This window comes from Euprymna scolopes, chromosome 8, assembly GCF_053919585.1.
Source record: "Euprymna scolopes isolate OS-2025 chromosome 8, ASM5391958v1, whole genome shotgun sequence".
NCBI lineage: Eukaryota > Metazoa > Mollusca > Cephalopoda > Sepiida > Sepiolidae > Euprymna > Euprymna scolopes.
The window spans coordinates 31,698,015-31,717,009 of record NC_136489.1 but is presented as its reverse complement, the minus strand read 5'-3'; the positions used below and the strand labels follow the sequence as shown (position 1 = coordinate 31,717,009).

Sequence of the window (18,995 nt, the reverse complement as noted above, 5' to 3'; positions counted from 1 at the left end):
CTCGATTACAAGAAAATTAAAATCAGTTTATGCAGGGCCCATGTTCTCCGTGAAGTGCCAAAGAACACTGTAGATGACCTCGATTAGTGCCAAACCAACTAGTTGTGAAGGGTCAGGGAGGATGGAAAGTCTGACGTGGTAGAGTACTAATCAGATCTCCATTGGAAATGTGCAGTTCAAATCTGGCACTTTGGGGAGGCATTTTGTCACCCAAACCCCAGGAAACACCAATGGCCGATGCTAATGAGAAATCGATGGCAAACGGAGGTTGCGATAACATGCAATCATCTGCACAAGTGGTCAAGAGGTGGGGAACATTGGAAATCTGGGGAGACTTGTTGTCACACATTCTCCTGCAAATACCACAGGTTACTGCCAGTGAGTGATCACTGATGAGACAACTGCTAGTGAGTGAAATAATAATAATGTCCCCTCCTAAATTCACCACTCCCTGATTTAATATCATAGATGTTTACTATATTTTCTTAGTTTTTAACCAATGTTCACATTATGGTATGATTGTCTTTTAGTAGTTATGTGAACTTCATTTCCGTATTCATGTATTCTGCAGTCTGCACTGATATGAAAATGAAGACTATAGCGGAATATAGGATTCCTAACCATGTAACTGATGAAAATATGCTACTCATTTTGATGAAAAAACATGGGGAAAAAATGAACATAGAAGAACGGAAAACCAAAACTTTGAATGTAATTTCTGTATTAAAAGTAATAGTTATTTAAATATTTGAACACATAATCTTGTGGGTGAAAATCCAGCTCCCAATAAGGGCACTCTGGATAGGAACAAAAATAAAAATGGTCTCAGTCATGAAGGATTTCTCCTCCACCGGCCGAAGAAAGAAAAGGTGAACTGTAGCATCAGAACAGATACTACTACACTGTGATCTTGTCCTGAAGGCCAAGAATTGTTTGTGTTTTATGTTTCTTTAATTGTTTGTTCCATAAATTCATAATTCAGTTTTATCAATATTAAATTGTATATTGCTTTAAAATTACTTAATTTTACATAGATAATATTTATATTTTATATTGAATAAAGTTCAGTTTCATTATTAATCGAATTGAGTTCCTCTATTTTCTTTTTTAACATGTTTATTAAAACATGTTAAAAAAGAAAATAAAGGAACCCAATTCGATGTATTGCGCTCTTTTTAAAAGTGCCGTCATATAGTATCGACAGTAACAGTTCGACAAATTTCACCTACATTGCCTGCACACATTTTTCAGTTAACAGGCCTTCTATATCTCGGTGACCGTGCTAATACCCTCAGATATATAATTAAATAAAAGGTAATCAAAATGGTCCTGGTTCGTTGGACTGATTTCTAAGATGCTTTTAGAGTTATCTCCCTCTAACTGGGTAACTTCTTTTTCGCAGCGCGTTTTCTTGGCGTTACTCATCGAAATTCCCGTTGAAAATCTAGAAATAAATACATTTTTTGACATGAAAATTTTTGTAATACCAATAAATTATTGCGCACATTTGTCTATTTCTTCTGTAATATATTTGGCAGTTACTTCCCTTGCACCACCAATACTAAGGGGACTAATTATGGCCCTTTATAACCAGAGGGCGTAGCTGTTTTCCTGTACCGAGTGTAAATAGAGAGAGTGTGGTTGTGGCCATTTGTATGCGAGCTTGACCACTGCTTGTTTTGTTATGTTAATGCAGTCTCGTGTGTTTTTATTTATGCAAAGTGTTCCAGCAAATGCGCAATATCTTTGAGTGAAGACGGTATGGGGATAAAGTTTGAAAAGACGTTGTTTACAACCGGCAAAATACGTGACTACGTCATCTCCGAACCCTGCTTACTTCCTTTATTTTTCTTTCTCTCTTAATCCTTCTTACTTCCTGAATGATCAATAAAACCAACAAGAAAACGAATTTAGTTAACTATTATTTAACGTATTATTATTTTCTTGTAAAACACGACGCGATGAAATGCCAGCTATACGGATAACACCATTTAATAGTAAAGTCAAGTGTCTATGAATAAGAATCGTGATTGAAAAAAATTTGAGCGTTTTATAAAAAAATAAATAAAAATTAACAGCTCCAGGATATAACGAACAAAGAAAGAGGCGGTTCTATTTAAGTATTTTTTATCCATTAAAAATCAACACTCTCATATAAAAACAAACCGAACAGAACAAGTGAAGTGAAGTGCGTTAAGCAATGTTTCTTCAACGTTATCCATTATTTCAAATTCTTTTGTTAAGTACTTTGATCTTTTGTGAAGCGAATGTTTTTACAAATTCAAGGAAAACACTAATATTTGAAAATACCGTCAATGTCCGCGAATTTAGTGCAAAAGTCACATTGAATACTTCGATTAAATCCACGGACGATCGATTCCTTTCTGTGACCCTTGACACAAGCATCATCCGACACAACTGGGCTCACTTTGATACAAGGTAGGTGCCGATACTTCTCTTATTATTTGGTATTCTTCTTTTTTCTTACATGGACGTCACTACTCATCAAGGCCCGAAGACCACTTGAGGATAAGAGTTAATGAGTGCACGACTGCACGATAGTCACTGAGACAAACAGCGTGTTAATAGTGGAACTGGGAAAGAAATGGATTATTTAGGTGAGAATGGCTCAACAATAACTTGTTTACATTAGGCTTGAAGATGTCGGAAATTTGTCTGGGTTAAGATAAATCTGACGAGAAACAAATAGCTTGCACAAAAAATAAAAGGATAAAATAAAAGAGGAGGGGGTAAACGAATAAAGTCGAAAGAGACATTGTGAAGTAGTCAGTAACTATAACTTGGAAGGAGTAGACTGGCTGGATTGGTGGAGTTGGTGGCATGCATGGTTGAGAAGGGGCCATACGATTGCACTCAGAGCACATCTTTTGCATGTTGCAAATGGCAGGGTTCATGCCTGACCAGAAGAAGGATTATTTTTTATTTTTTTTTTTTAAATGGTAGTCACCACTTATCAAGCCACTCAGGGATAAAGGTTATTGCGTGTACAGTAATCAATGGGATAATATCGCGGTAATCGCTAGTAATGGAGATTTGGTAAAGTGTCTTACGTAAGGGGGCGGTTTATCAGGAATTTGTTGAAGACATCTGGGTTGTAGTCAGGTGGGAAACAGGTAAGTGGAAGAGAGTTCCACAGGCATGCACTTCTAAGAAAGAAGCTTTGTTCATGGAATCTATGTTTTGATTTAGGCATAGACGAATGGGGAAAATTATTGCCAGTGGTTTCAGCTAAACAGGTGTTTTTCATGAAATATTGGTGAGGGGGGACCAGAGATTGGTGCTCAGACGAGCACTTGCCATCGAAATAGCGATGAAACAAAGACAGGCTTGCAACGTCTCTTCTGTGGGAGAGAGGTTGCAGGGAAGAGAAAAGGGCATCCCCCACTAAGACTCAGTCTATTTTGTACTCTGTCAGGGCAGGATAGGCTGTTTTTAGCAGCTTCTGCTCAGATGTGGCAGCAGTACTCCATCCTTAGACGTACTTGGCTTTTATATATATATAGAATTGCATCAGCAGTGAGATATCTTCTGGAGCGGTAGAAGGATCCCACCATTTTTCCAGCGACCTTAGCAACAGACTTGATGTACGTGTTCCATTTCAGATCTGGAGTAAAGGTCAATCTCAGAAGCTTGTCAAAACATGGAGCCTCCCCAAGCCATCCATTTCAATTGATGCCAGATGAGGATTAAAGCGTTGATGATGTAAAGATAGGAGCTTGGTTTTAGATGCATTAAAAGTAACCAGCCACCTCTTCCCCCACTGGACCACTGATTTGGCCCTGGAACACATTTGGGCCGAGTGGAGAGACTCCAAGATTTTGGACTGGAGAGATTTTGGGATGACTATGCGGTTGTGGTATATTGATTCCAGGATGGTACCATCATTGAAATTATGGGAGCAGACCTCATGGGTCATTGGTTGTTCTGCATAGTGGATGAACTCGAGGATAGACTGAAACAGCTGAGTGGTGTACGGAGGTGCTACTGAGTCATCGGGCAGTGGCAAATGTTGAGCCATACTGACTCGGTGGCATGACAGAGCATCACTGGTAGAATGTTGGGCGCCTGGGATTTGAGTGAACTGGAAGCGATACCGCTGGGTTTTTTTTCTTTCAAATTGCAACGGTGTGGGTTTGGTATGTTGTCCAGGTGCCTGTCACCAAAGACTTTGAACAGTGGTTTATGGTCTCCAGCTATGATGAGATCTGGCCACTTGGTGATGAAATGTCTAGTTTTGTCCAAAGCCTCCACTACTGCTAAAGCCTTGCCTTCAATGGGGGCATAGCGGGACTCAGCAGATGACGTGTACCTACTTCCTACTAGGGCAATCTGTCTTTGCAGCAGAAGGGATTGTGAGGTGCTGGGCAGAGACAGTGTTTTTGGAACAGCCAGAATCCCATGCTGTCTTTGCTCCAGTCAGTTGCCTGACAAATTGGCCTGCATTTGTCCAAGATTTCCACACAATGTTGGATCTCGTGGAAATCAGGCTTTTCACTTCTAAGTTGTGCTGCAATTCCTCAGTCCAGTCAAATTTGACACTGGGTTTCAGGAAGTCACCAAATGGTTTCATCTTTTCTGTCAATGCAAATGTATACGAGACTTGGTTCACGAGTCCAAAGAAGCTGCGTATGTCAGTGATATTTCTGGGAGTGGGAAGACTTTTGATTGCTTCCACGAAGGGCTTGCCTCTGGCCCCACGGTTGTCTCCCCAAGAGGGTTATTCATTTTGTTGTAATGCATGTGCTGTTACATATCTACATTACATGTGAATAAACCACCCTTATATTTCTTTTATTATCCAGGTACCCAATGAAACCTTGGTCATAGATAAGTACAGATTACTTTTTAGTGCGTCGCAATGACCAAGGGTTCATTGGGTATCTGGATAATAGAAAAAATATAAGGGTGTTTTATTCACGCGTAGTGAAGATACACATAGTAACACTGCATGCATTACAACAAAATGAATAATAAACTTCTAGGAAAGAACATGCTGTTTGCAAGTGTCCGTATATGTTATTCATTCATGTTAGACAAAACAACTAATTTTATTATTACTTTTGGTCCAAGTACAGATGAATACCAATAAAACACTTTTCAAAAGTTGATTTCTAGGGCTGTTCAGGTCTGTTTTAAATGAATATCACATTTCAAATTGTCGCTGACAAATACTTTCTATGATATTAAGACATTTATTATTCACTGTATCCTGTAACGGTTTTCAGTGGTCACTATTTTGGTTTTTATTGCAGATAATACAAAAGAACCAAAACACAAATGTTTAAAGTTAAAACCAAAATGGCAACCACTGAAAACCATTGAAAAATACATTGGATCATAAGTCTTAGTACCATAACAATTACTTTTTAGCAACAATTTTAAATGTTATATTTGTTCAAAACTGACCTAAATACCTCTAGAAGTCAATTTTTGAAGAGTGAGTATTCAGTTGGTACACATCGGCAATTTGATCCTTTTCTTATTATTGTAATTTATGGACTACCTAATTCCTATTTCAGCCACATAAATTATCTAGAGTCCAATTGTTTCAGCATAAAAATAAAAACTTAGCATATTTTTCTTCTAAAACAATACTTAAAAAATGAATTTAGACCATGTTTAAAAATTAACATATTAAAAATATGTGGTATTGTACACGTGATTAAACATTAGGCTAAAAAATATAGTCACCGTCTTTATGAAGAAATCGAGTAAGTGGGTAGGAAGAACAATGATTCAAGTTTATTAGTTGGAAGATAAAGGACATGTTCATGAATGTGAGTTATCGTTCTCTCTTTGTTAGCCTCTTATTCGATTTGATTGTAAAATGGTGACTATATATCTCTGATCTAATTTTCAATAATAATATCACGTGTATGATGAACTTTGCTAGTGCCTTTAATATAAACTTGGTAAAGGTAAAGAATGGTTAGCACCCCCACTTCCCCATATTAAGAATGGGGTTATAAATAAGTTCACTCTTATTTAGAAACGTATTCTTAACATGGGGAGGGCGAAGAGGTTGGCTCGTTCATTGTTCTGTACCTTCACCGTTTTTTTACCAAATAAGATTTGAGTAAAAATAAGTTATTTGAAAACAATGCTGAAACCCAATTCTAAATAATTTACAATAAGGATTCAAAGATTATGTACAGCTCATCATGAAGCAGTGCAATAAGGCAACCCTTAATGATTAAATATGACTCGCAACCTTCCAATACTGTCATCATCATCGTCTATTATAGTAGTTCTGTCCATGTCCACTAAATTAAAGGCCTGCAAGAAGCAACAATCTCCTATCCTACTTGCATCATCATCATCATCATCATCATCCTCATCTACAAGTGACAATCATAAACTGCATACTAATTGTTTGCAAGGACCTGTAGTATAGCAGATAAAGTACTAAATAAAATTCAGTTCTAAGTGACACTATTTTGGTGGTTGACAGTTCAATCCTCAGTGTGGGTAGAAGTCTTAAATAACTGACAGTTGTATTCTTAGTACCGTCCACACTGAGAATTAAACTTTCAACCTTCTGAAGAGTGTCACTTTGAACTGGATTTTATCTAGTACTTTATCTGGTCTGCCACGGGTTGTATATGAGCAATTTTAGTGTGCACTTTGGAGACCTTAAACCTGTTCTTGTTTTTTTGTATATATATATATATATATATATATATATATATATATATATAAGTGAACGTGTCTGTGTGTCTGTCTGTGTACATTTCCCTATGCAATAACTCTCTCAATTTTCAGTCTAGAGACTCGAAATACAGGGTACTGAGATTTGGGAAAATCTTTGTGATCCGTTTTCGGCCAGAAATTTGGCTGTTAAGAGGTTAAAGTTCAACGATTTGACCTTTGAGAACTCTACCAAACTTTGGGTCTAAACACTTGAAATTTTAGATATAGGTTCTTTGGACATGGATCTAACGTAATAACTTGATTTGAGCCCAAAACAATAAATGTTAAGGGGTCATAATATGGATCAAAGTTTAAAAAATTGACCTTTTTTCTTTTTTTTTTTTTTTTTGCTCAGCATACACCTCCAACCCGCGGGGCACCCATGCTAGTATATATATATATATATATATACATATATATATATATATATATATATATATATATATTTTTATTGTTGTTTCACCCTAAACAAAGCACGGGGCCATTTAGTTGTGAAGGGATACTATTTAGGAAGTTGGGCAGTGATATGTCTGTTTACATTACACTTAGTCAGGGAAGCAGAGGGAATTCCAAAATGCAGCAGTTCAAGGGGAAAAGCTATTCAAGTAGAAAGCTTTATGGTAACTAGGGAGCTCTACAGTGTAGGGGTGGGATTTTGCTGCTTGTCGGGTTTGTTAAAAGTATTGTCATTGAGGGGTACTAGTGCTCGGAGTTCATCAGAGCACTAGCCATTGAAATACTTGTAAAACACAAGGATGTTATGTTTTGGCGATGGGTTAGAAGTTGCAGTTTACTTGATAGTTCAAGACCTATTAGGTTGGTGACTCTTTTTTTGAATCCTGGAGTGAGAGACTAGTGGCTGATGCACCAGCCCAGATGCTCTTCCTATTTATCACTGTAAAGCATTACTTAGTACTGCATGTTTCTCTCTCTTTCCCTAATTCCTTGAACCTGTAACGCAAAGAAGGAAAAAAATGACCTGACCTCTTAGTCGATGTCTCTATCGCGCGACCAAAAGTCAAAAACATTGAAATTAAGTGAAGTTAATCCAACGGTGATGAGGACTTGCAAAAAGTCGGTGAGAAAAACTACCCCTCTTTGTACAAAACTACCCAATAGGGTTAAGGAATTAATGTTTTTGGCCAATTTGTCAATATTTGTTGCCCGAGACGTCCAGCTTCAAGATTGTTAAGTTTTGAGACATTGTGTTGAACAAAGATGGCGGCGTAGTTCAGATCAGTAACCAAGATGGCGACCAAGAATCAAATGCGGTCCGTGGCGTAGTTAACCTCTTAAGTTCTGAGATATTATGTTGAACAAAGATGGCGGTGTAGTTTAGATCAGTAACCAAGATGGCGGCGTAGTTCAGATCAGTAACCAAGATGGTGACAAAGAATTAAATGCGGTTCGTGACGTTGCAAACGGCGAACTGATTGAATCCAAAATTCACCAATTTTTATAATAATTTTGCGACGTTTTCATTGGTTGTTTAGCACAGCTGTTGGTTATAAAAATGATTGGCGAATCCATTCGTCTCATACTCCCATCAGAAGTCAAAAACATTTTACAAAAATGATACCGATCTCGTCAGGATCCGTCGCCTCTGTGGAAAGTTTTTGCGAGACATGCAAACACACACACACACACACACACATTTTACCCTTTATATATATAGACTAGTTGTAGAATAATCAAAAGAACTGTAGTAGTCAATAGCACACAACAACAACAACAATAATAATAATAATAATAATAATAATAATAATAATAATAGCAGCAACTAGTGTTGGGACGATTCCTAATTTTTATACGATTCCGATTCCGATTCCAGGAAAATATTGATTAACGATTCCGATACCAAGTACGATTCCGATTCCGATTCCTAGGGAATTATTGTTTTGAAATATACCAGGTAGTTTTATACTTATGGTCGGTAGTTCCCAAATATGTTCCCTAACTTTGGAAGAGATATTTTATGCCTACACCGTCGTGTTTTGGTTTAAATAAAATTATTATATAGTAAACTAAACGGAAAATTTAGCAAAATTTATTTTAGAGAAAATTTATTTTAATTAATTGGAATACGGGAAAAAAAACAAAGAAAATAGAATTTATCCTTCAGAGCAAAAACAAATAAAATAGAATTTATATAACAGAACAAACACAAGAAAATTAGAGAATAAATTAACACGATTCATTATTTTGGTCCTCATAATTTACAGATTTAATGAATTAAATAAAAAATATATAGCGGAAGAGAAAGAAAATATATACTAATTAAATATAAAAAAAATAAATATTTAATTTAATAATTTATAAATGAACGTGCGTAATGAAAAAAAACAATGTGACATGGCGCCGTAGATACAAAATAACCCTTCCAAAGTTAACGACCATATTTGAGAAATACCATTAATCGAAAGTTTTTGTGTTTTATACCAAAAGGTAGGTATAGCGAAAAGTTACAAGTAAAGGAATTTCAAAAACGATTTTTTGTTTGGCTATTGATAGTTGTATTTGTGACGGCAGTTCTTCAGACCTCCATAATTCACAAAGAGTAGTTAACACCTATTGTTTTTTCTTACTTTTTCATTACTTTTACACGTTGTTTCTAACGTGAAGAATAAGTTTAGCCAAACTAATTTTGAAATAGGGTATATCAAAGGAACACATATAAAAATTATACCACTATAAAAAACAAATGAAATACTAGATAAAATTGAGCAAAAATAGTTACCAAAATTACAGAAAAAGATAAAACAAAACAAAAAATGGTGAAGTTTGTTGAGTGAAATGAATTATCGAAAGAATATTAATTGAACTAATAGAAATGTTAAATAAAAAAATGTCACATTTCAATATTTTTTTAATAATTAAATTCTCAGGGTTGTCGAAATTAAAAATTAAGTGATTTATTTTTAATTAGACTTATTTCGAAGCTTGTTACCTTGAAAAATACATTTTAAACCCTGTTTTTTTTTCTAAATAAATTGAACAAAAAAACGCAATTAAAAAAATTTACTTGATAATTGAAACTTTAAAAACATTAAACATTGAAAAATTACTTATCTCACAAATTAACGTCCAATAAAGTAGATCCAGTCTTCATACAGGAATTCGGTTATAATAAATATATCTTTCCCAATCTTAAAAATAAAATCTTTTTTTTTTTTTTTTTTTTGGAGAGAGAGTGCTTTAAAATCGCCGGGGAATGCCGCCTAAAATTTTAAAGAAGTAAATTTTAGGAGTTTAGTGCCTTTCAAAGACGGTTATCATAATTTATTATCATCCTTTAATTTCCTTTTTTCCTCCCCCACACCTTTCCATGTGGTTCAGTAGTTAACCAGTGCTCCTGTTGCTGTCAGTCAGCTATCTTTACCTAAGTTTTAATTTCTAGTTAAAAGAATTTTTCATGAATAGAATCAGCATTTTTAAAAATTATTTTTTTAGTTGTATATATTGTATTTACTCTTTGAAGTTAAGGAAGGTTAAAAGAATTGGTGACTTAGGAAAAAAAAAAAAAAAAAGACACTGCGATTTCGACCCTTACTAATAAAACTGCTCTGAGTGACTAGTTGGTAATTTTTTTGTTCCTTTTCTTTTTTATTTTTCTCCTCCAATTCATTTGGATGCTTCATAGTTAAATGTTTTAACATGTTGGTTGTGGTCATGTTAGATGGTTTTGTTCCTCGCGATATTTTAATTTGACAGATTTTGCAAAACTTCAAAAAGTTTCCATGCAAGACTTTTTTTTGGACTTTGAGGCCATATTAGAAAATTCAGTTTATCTGTAAACAAATAAATTACTATTAAATTTTGTTTTAAAGCTAGTCATTTATTTGGATAATTAATTGAAAATAATCCGCTAAAAAAGACAAAAAGAAAAAAATATAAAGGGATGGAGCGGTAAATTGTACCAACCAGTAGTTAACAAAAAAAACAAACTTATAGAATTTAATTTTTGAAACCAATGTATAAAAGTTTACACAATGAAATGCAAATATGCATTTCTTTTGAATTTTTTATTTTTTTTGGTTGACTGTGTTCAATTCACACATGGTTGATGCGGTTCAATATTGCTAAACTATAAGTCTTAAGTAAAATTCTATTTATAAATACTTTTTAAAATGAAATTATTTAATTAATCGTAAATATTATTTAGACATAAAAATTAATTGATTACAACACCTTTTAAAAAATATATATTAATTTCTTTTTCGTTCGGCAAAAAACTGCGTCAAACACTTTTTTTTTAATTTTCAATTTAAAATTCTAGAAAAAAGATTATATTATTCTGCTTTTAATATAATCAAATTCAGGGTTTTATCTTTCTGGAGAAAAAAAATTAAAAAATGGATTTTATTTCAATGAAATTTAAAAAAAAACAACTTGACTGAATTGAATTAATTACCCTTAAATTAACGAAGGGGTTATTTAATAACTTTAGGTTTGGAAGAGATAGGTATGGTGTCGAAATTTTGCAAAATAATACAACGTGATCAATTTCATTTTAGAGATATTTCTTTCAAAAGCCTTCTTTTAAAAAAAAGAAAAAAAAGTATATTGTTCTATTAAACCTTTTACTGTTTAAATAATTTGACTTTGCTCGTTTTAAGAAAATATAAGTTGAAAAAGCATTTTCATTCACTATTAGAAGATTTGTCAGTAAAAAAAAAACAGTCGCCAAAAAGATAAGCGTTTTTTTTTGTTTGTTTTTTTTTTTTTTACTCGCAATGTAGAGCCCTGCATACTTCTTTTCAAGTTAACTCTTTTGTAGTTTTGATCACAATAGATCTGAATGAATGAACCTTGTAAGGGAAGGGCACTAAGCATTGCCCTGTTAATAATTTCTTTGGTTTCTTTTTATAACATGCTACATTTCTCTCTTGCCGTTAGAAATATCAGGAGATTTTTTTCTTTTTTTCAACATCAGGATAAAAGAATCGTAATGAAGGAATCGGAAAATTAAGGTATTTTTTAACGATGCGATTCCGATTCCGATACCTCTCAAAATACACGATTCTTACGATTAACGATTCCGATTCCGATTAATCGTCCCACCACTAGCAGCAACACTTACCAAGGGTCCAGCTTATGCACAAGACAGACACCGGATTGAGCTGGACTGAGGGCTTGTATTTATGTACAAGCATATCCAATCAGGTGATTCAGCCAATCACAATCCAAAGAATAGACTGGCCCATGTGTGCACAATGGAATCTCCCATTGTGCCATAAATAGTTCTCCTCTTTCATGAGAGGTAACTTTAGTCTTGGTCAAGTTATCCACAACTTGAACGCTGACCAAAAGTCCACTACACAATCCAACACTAGTCTGAGTGCTCGGCGTTGCCTGGGTGTTTGGAGGTGTGTGTTGAATAATAAAAAATAAAGTGGTAGTAGGCAGACAGGCTTAAACCCCTACCGCGAAAGAGAAAAAGAATGTGAAAACAAAAAAAAAACGTGGCGTCTTTGCTGTTGTGCCTATCGCCAAACTGGAAGTGGCGAAGGTTTAAATTAAGGCTAGTCAATTGAAAAGGGGATAACGAAAATATCAGCAAAAAAAGCGACCCCCTCTCTGTAGAAAAGTGTCTAGTTGAGGGTGGTTTAGGCCAATTTTTCGATATTTGTCGTCTGAAGGGGTGAGCTTCAAAACGATACCAATCTCATGACAATCTGTTGCCTGTGTCGAAACCTTTAGGCAGATACGCATGCATGCATACATTTAAAGAGATAGGTGAATTTTATATTATAGATGACCAACATGGTGTTATTGAATGGTGACACTTACCAAGCCCGAAACCATGCTAAAACTCTACTGCAGTTTTCTCTCTCACATCGCGTTGAAAATCATATTAAGCGTTATAATACTTAAGATATGCACAAATGAAATAATATTGGCAGGTTGGTTGGCATTTTAAATACCATTTGGTAATTTTATTTTGGTAAATGTGTTTGGATCTTTTATTTACAACAAGGTGTTGGTGAATTTAGCACTTACTAAATGGTGAACATTTTCTTCTCAATCATGCAATATTTGTGCATGTTTTTATCCATTTCCCTCTTTCACCATTTTATAATCATACTAGCGAAGGGGTGGGGCCGCCCGGCTTTGCTCAATCGTAAAATATGCTTAAATATGATATTTTAATTTGTCCAGATTTTGTATATATTATTATAGAGTTGTGATTTCAAAAGTAAAAAAAAAGTATTTTGGTGCCATCAGCTAGAATCGAAACTGCAACTGTAGCATTCAAAACTGGTAACATTACCTCTGTACCAATATGACATGCATATAAACCGATTTAAAATTAAAAATAAACTAACATGAATGTACAAGGTGTATAACAAGTTCTTCAGTTTCGACCCATTTTTGACTCCTTAAAAACTATTTTAACCTGCGGAAAACCCAAGAACAATTTTAAATGCCCGTATAAAAAACGTCTGGAAATGTATTGACGGCACTTCATATTTTAAAGTGTGACAAAAAGATATCTGAGTCTATCAACATCTTAAAATGGTCGCAGGTTACTTCGGCTGAAATTTGTGAGAATAACGGTGAAGATGAGAAGAGTAGCCCAAATAATCCAAAAATACAAATTATCAAAACTTATTTAAAAAGTTGAGAAACATAATAGAAACGTTAATATTGGTAATGTGCTTGGTAGAAAAGATACAAGTGTGTAATAAGATGGAAGTGTTAGAAATGTGTATGTGTTAGATATTGGCAACATAAATGTGTGTGTGTGTGTGGTTGTGCAATCGGTAGTGTGGCATTTTTTATTTATTTTTTTTATTTTTCTTCCTTTGAAGATTTTAATGCCGGGTATGGGGCAGCCAAACCAGCTGCCAACATTGTTATGTTAGGATGTGCTTTTTGTTTTAATTTTCGTATCATTTTATTTTATTTATTTATTTTTTTTACAAGGTGGTCACCACTTATCAAGGCCCGGAAGCCACTCGGGGATAAGGGTTATTGCGTGTGCAGTACGTTAGTGTTGAGATTTGATAAAGTGTCTTACTTAAGGGGGCGGTTCATCAAGAATTTGTTTATGTTAGACTTGAAGACATCCAACTTGTAGTCAGGTGGGAAACAGTCAAACGGAACAGAGTTCCACAGGCGTGCACTTCTGAGAAAGAAGCTTTGTTCATGGAATCTACGTTTTGGTTTTGGTACAGATAAAGAGTGGGGAAATTTTTTGCTAAGGATGGATCATTCCACCGGATGCCAGACATTCAGTCACTCCAACAGAGAGATTTTTTAAGATTCTAACCATTCCTTTAGATGCCCTGGTTTGTATTTCTCTTGCACTTGGTTCACCAAGTATATTTGCTTGGTAGTTTTGGAAATTCTTTTTCATGGGTGCAGTTTTGAATGATTATTAAAAAAAAAAACAATCAGAAAAACTAAACAAAAAAAAAACAGTACATGCACAGGAGAAATATACGCATGCGAGAAAAAGATGAAGGAACTGATTTTACTTGTTACTGCTTCAAGTCTAATTATGTTATTTTTATTTGTATACTTTTGTTAATTTTTATTGTGTATTTTTCAATAATGTTCTTTTTTATATGTTATTTCAATAAATCGCTTCACTACAGAAATACTGAAGAACAATAAAAGGGAAGGAACTGATTTGTCTTGTCAAGCATGTATCAGCCATGCCAGAAGTTAGAAAGTACATTAGCTGTATAACCTACTTAAAATATTTGAATTTGCAGTATCGTCAGCTTGTATTTCATTTCAAGTGGTTTCAGATCCGATTTCCGGCATTTGGAATGTTTATCTCTGTTATTTTATTACACACCCACAAATTGGTTTGAAAAAGTAAAATCAACAATAAAAAAAATGAAATATAATTATCTATAAAAAGCAATGCGCATAGAGATTTTAAAGTACTTGTCATTCGAGTGAAATTGTGCGATTATGTCTGACCTTGAACTTTCTGTTACAGTGTTTCAGAATTTTTTAGATGAGGATTAATAATTTGTATTTTTTTATATAAATCGCTCCAGAGAAAGCAGGAAGCCACTTGATGTAAGGAGCTAAAAAATAGTACTTTAATGTAAAAATCTTGCCAATGATAAGTTCTGACTCAGAAACGGTATTCCAATTATAGTACTCAAAAAACTTCAACCTGAACTAGCGCCCATACTTACAAAACTGTTTAAACGTTGTCTTAAGGAGAATAGTTTCCCATCTCCCTGGAAAATTTCATTAGTATGCCCTGTATTTAAGAATTCAGGTGATCGCTCATCCCCCTCTCAGTACAGGCCAATAAGTCTCCTGTGCGTCATGAGTAAGTTGCTGGAATCTGTGTTAAATACAGAAGTAATCAACCATCTCAACAAAAATAACCTTCTTAGTGACACTCAATATGGTTTCCGTTCTGCTAGATCTACAGCAGATGTGCTTACAGTTATATCTCATAGGATTAGCAAATCTCTCGACGGAGGCAACTTTTCTATGGCAATTGCTCTTGACATATCTAAGGCCTTTGATAGGGTATGGCATAAAGGTTTACTTCATAAGATCTCTAGCTATGGTATTGCTGGAAATGTCTTCTCAATTATTAAATCATTTCTTTCTGGTAGGTTCATAAGAGTAGTAGTTGAGGGGCAAAAATCAGAAGCTCACAGTATTAATGCCGGTGTCCCTCAGGGGTCCATCCTGGGCCCAACTCTTTTCCTGATCTACATTAATGATCTTCCAAATCACATCCTTACATCATTTGTAGACATCTATGCTGACGACACTACCATTTATAGTAGCACATCTAAGACAGTAAACGACCAAGTTCTCTCCAATTCTCTCTCCTCTGATCTTGAGCACGTAGTACAATGGGGTAAGGAGTGGCTGGTTACTTTTAATGCATCTAAAACCAAGCTTCTCTCTTTACATCATCAACATTCTGATCCACATCTGGCATCAATTGAAATGAATGGCTCTCGTCTTCAGGAGGCCTCAAGTTTTGACAAGCTTCTGGGCTTGACCATTACTCCTGATCTTAAATGGAACACGTACATCAAATCTGTTGCCAAGGTCGCTGGAAAAATGGTGGGATCTTTCTATCGATCCGGTAGATATCTCACTGCTGATGCTATTCTCTATCTATATAAGAGCCAGGTACGTCCAAGGATGGAATACTGTTGCCACATCTGGGAAGGAGCTGCTAGAAAGGACTTGTCCTGCCTTGATAGAGTTCAAAATAGACTTCGTAGCCTCGTAGGAGATGTCCTTTTCTCTTCCTTGCAACCTCTATCTCACAGAAGAGATGTTGCGAGTTTGTCTCTGATATATCGTTATTTTCATGGAAAGTGTTCATCTGAGCTTCAATCTATGGTCCCCCCTCGCCAAACTTTCACAAGAAACACTCGTCTAGCTGTAAACACTATCAATAATTTCCCCCACTCTTTATCTGTACCTAAACCTAAACGTAGATTCCATGAACAAAGCTTCTTTCTTAGAACTGCACGCCTGTGGAATTGTCTTCCGTTTTCCTGCTTTCCAGCTGACTACAATATAGTTGTCTTCAAGTCTAACGTAAATAAGTTCTTGATGAGCCGTTCCATATAAGTTATCAAATTTACCAAATTTTCATTACTAATGATTACTATATTGTCCAATTTCTACTGTACACTCTTTAACCCTTATTCTTGAGTGGCCTCTTGGCTTTGATAATGTGGTGATGCCTATGTAAAAAAAAACAAAAAAAAAAACCAGCAATTATTCCCTTTGTCAGAAACATCTCTCTTGGAATGTGAGGACTAATGGACAAAATAAGTGAAGCATATATGATGTGGCTGCTGAGAGTAAACCCCAAAATTCATTATTATTTGGTTTATTCAAACTTCTGTTCTCATCTTGTTTAGTAACTCACAAATGTGTTCTTACAGGGTTTACACAGACTTAAGTCCTTGAATTTTGAAAACGCTTTATTTCAATTATTACTTTGAAAATATGGAAAATTCTTGAAAATCGTATGTCCAGTAAAAATTTGTTGAAATATTAAAACTAAAATCAAAATAAATACTATTAAATTATTTCTTTAAGTACTAATAAAAATACCATTAAAATATGTATTAAATATTGAAACTAAAATTGAAGTACATTGTTTTGAAATTGAATCGTATTATTTTGGATAGAAGAGTTGCGTCCCTTTATCATGAAACTCCCAGATGATTTTTTAGAGTGGAGGGTCATTTTTATTACTTGTACTGCAGTACAAACTGCCGGTGTTTAAATCTCTTTTTTTTTTGCATTCATTTATAATTGCATTTATTTGAGGTGGAGGGCAAGTTGGGGGGGAGGGGGCTTAGTGGTAGCCGCCATAAATAAAAATGAACCCTCCTTCTAAAAAAAAACTTTCCTTGCATGGATGGGGCTCCAATAGCAAACTCGCCTCCCCACCAAAAAGAAATTGTGATAATCGAAAACGAGATTGGCCGGGCAAAAAAAAAAAAGGAACAAGACAATAGCCATTTGGTTGGAAATTTAAAAGCTGCAAAGAGAATAATATTTGATATGAATTAAAGAGCATTTAAAACCACTTAAAAACAAATAATTGCATAAAAAAGTAAAATATCATTTTAATTTGAAAATATTAGAAAACCGAAAAATTTGACTTTACTCCTACTTAAAAGCTCATTATGTTTGTGTATGTGTGGGGGGAGAGGGGGTCAGATTTTGTAGAAAGTGTTAGTCTACAAATTACCATACTATTTTTTTTATTTTCTGACATTTAATTTTATTGAATAAAGAAATTAATTTATTCTTAAATTTTCAGCTCCGTGAAACTTAAGACATTAGCAAGAGGTTTGTCTCCAGTTTATCTCCGCCTTGGTGGGACATCCTCTGATTTCCTTATATTCAGAAACATTGAAGAATTTGGCAAGAAACTTGATTTTCTCAATAATGACGCCCCAGATTCTGAAGACCTGCAAATACCAAACACCACAAGCTTTAATATGACGAGTAAGTATTTGTAATGCTTTCAAGTACTTCATTTTCTATGCCTACTATTATATAAAAGGAACTTTGTCTGTGTGTTTATGTGTGATTCATTCATTCCTTATGGACTTCAAAATGGCTGGGCCGATTTTTATGAAATTTTACACAAATGTACTTTATGAATTTGGCAGTGTTCTGTGATAGTTTTTGTATTGAAATGCTTTTAATAATCGAAATAGTCCGCAGAAAGAAGGAACAAGTGATTTTGATCAAAGATAACACTTTATACAGCCTAACATGACAAGTGCATTTGAGAATTTTTATTACCACACAAGCCGAAAGACCTGGCATATAAAATCAACAGTAGGTTTAAAATGCAAAAGTCAAGTATCATCATTGATGCTTGACTTTTGCATTTTAAACTTTAATTTAAGCTATTATATATAAAAATAATTTTAGAAAACTAACAGTAGATTTTCTACAGTGCAATGGAGACCACAATATATTATCAACTAAGTCGCTTTTGGGAGGCATGTGAAGCTTTCTCACTGTGAACCACGATGGGTCCCCAACTAGAGCAGGCAATCAATCGATTTGATTGTAAAATGGACGATTTCATCGATTTCAATGACATAAAAATATGGGAGTGTGAAAGAGTTGTTGATTAGCATTCAATACTGGGCAACTTTGGGTCTCCTTGCAAGTTTGCTGGAAAGAAAATGAACTCCCTTTATCTGGTTAGAAAACTTCTCATATCTACCAATGTTCTGTGTCTCTATAAAGATACTTTGCACCTATCCATGGAGTATTGTTGATACATCTGAGCTAGTGCACCAACCGCGTGTCTTTCCTTCTTGTGAAGGACACAAAAAAAGAGTCTTTAATCTGATGAGTCTCACACTGTCTGCAAAAGTGAAGCCCCTATCCGATCACTGCAATGTTGACTTCCAGTGCTTCTTTAACAAACATTTTCATGGAATGTGCTCCGACAAACTTACTGTGTTTGTATCCACTCAATATTTATACTCCCAACAAACCTGACTAGCAGTAAAATTCCGCCCCTCCAGATGTCTGAAAACCTTGTACTCTAATAGCTTCTTTCCTTACAACCCTTGCATTTTGGAATTCCTTCCTTTTTTTTTCCTGTTTCTCAAACTTTACTGACAAGCAGAGATTTAAATATAATATGAGCAGCATGTTTCATAAATCCCCTTTTAAAATACCCGCTCTCTCCACTTAAATCTGGCCCTTTATATGTCTCCTTAAAAAGTTGCCCTTGTTTGGTGTAAATAAAAGTAAAAAAAACACAAAAATTGTAGGTTTCATCCTAGCTT

General features: G+C 34.8%; 1 protein-coding gene across 2 annotated transcripts in view; it reads left to right on the top strand.

Annotated features, from left to right (window-relative positions):
- The window catches only part of LOC145283518 (heparanase-like), a 106,526-nt gene that overhangs the window by 14,259 nt on the left and 73,272 nt on the right, over nt 1-18,995 (top strand). The window contains exons 1-2 of one of the 2 annotated variants that reach the window (XM_080132362.1): nt 1,589-2,439; nt 17,498-17,685. In XM_080132362.1, coding sequence (XP_079988488.1) covers nt 2,201-2,439; nt 17,498-17,685 — 427 coding nt within the window. In that variant the 5' untranslated portion in view covers nt 1,589-2,200. Of the gene's footprint in view, nt 1-1,588; nt 2,440-17,497; nt 17,686-18,995 lie in introns of those variants that run through there. The other variant, XM_080132361.1, reaches the window with a different exon arrangement.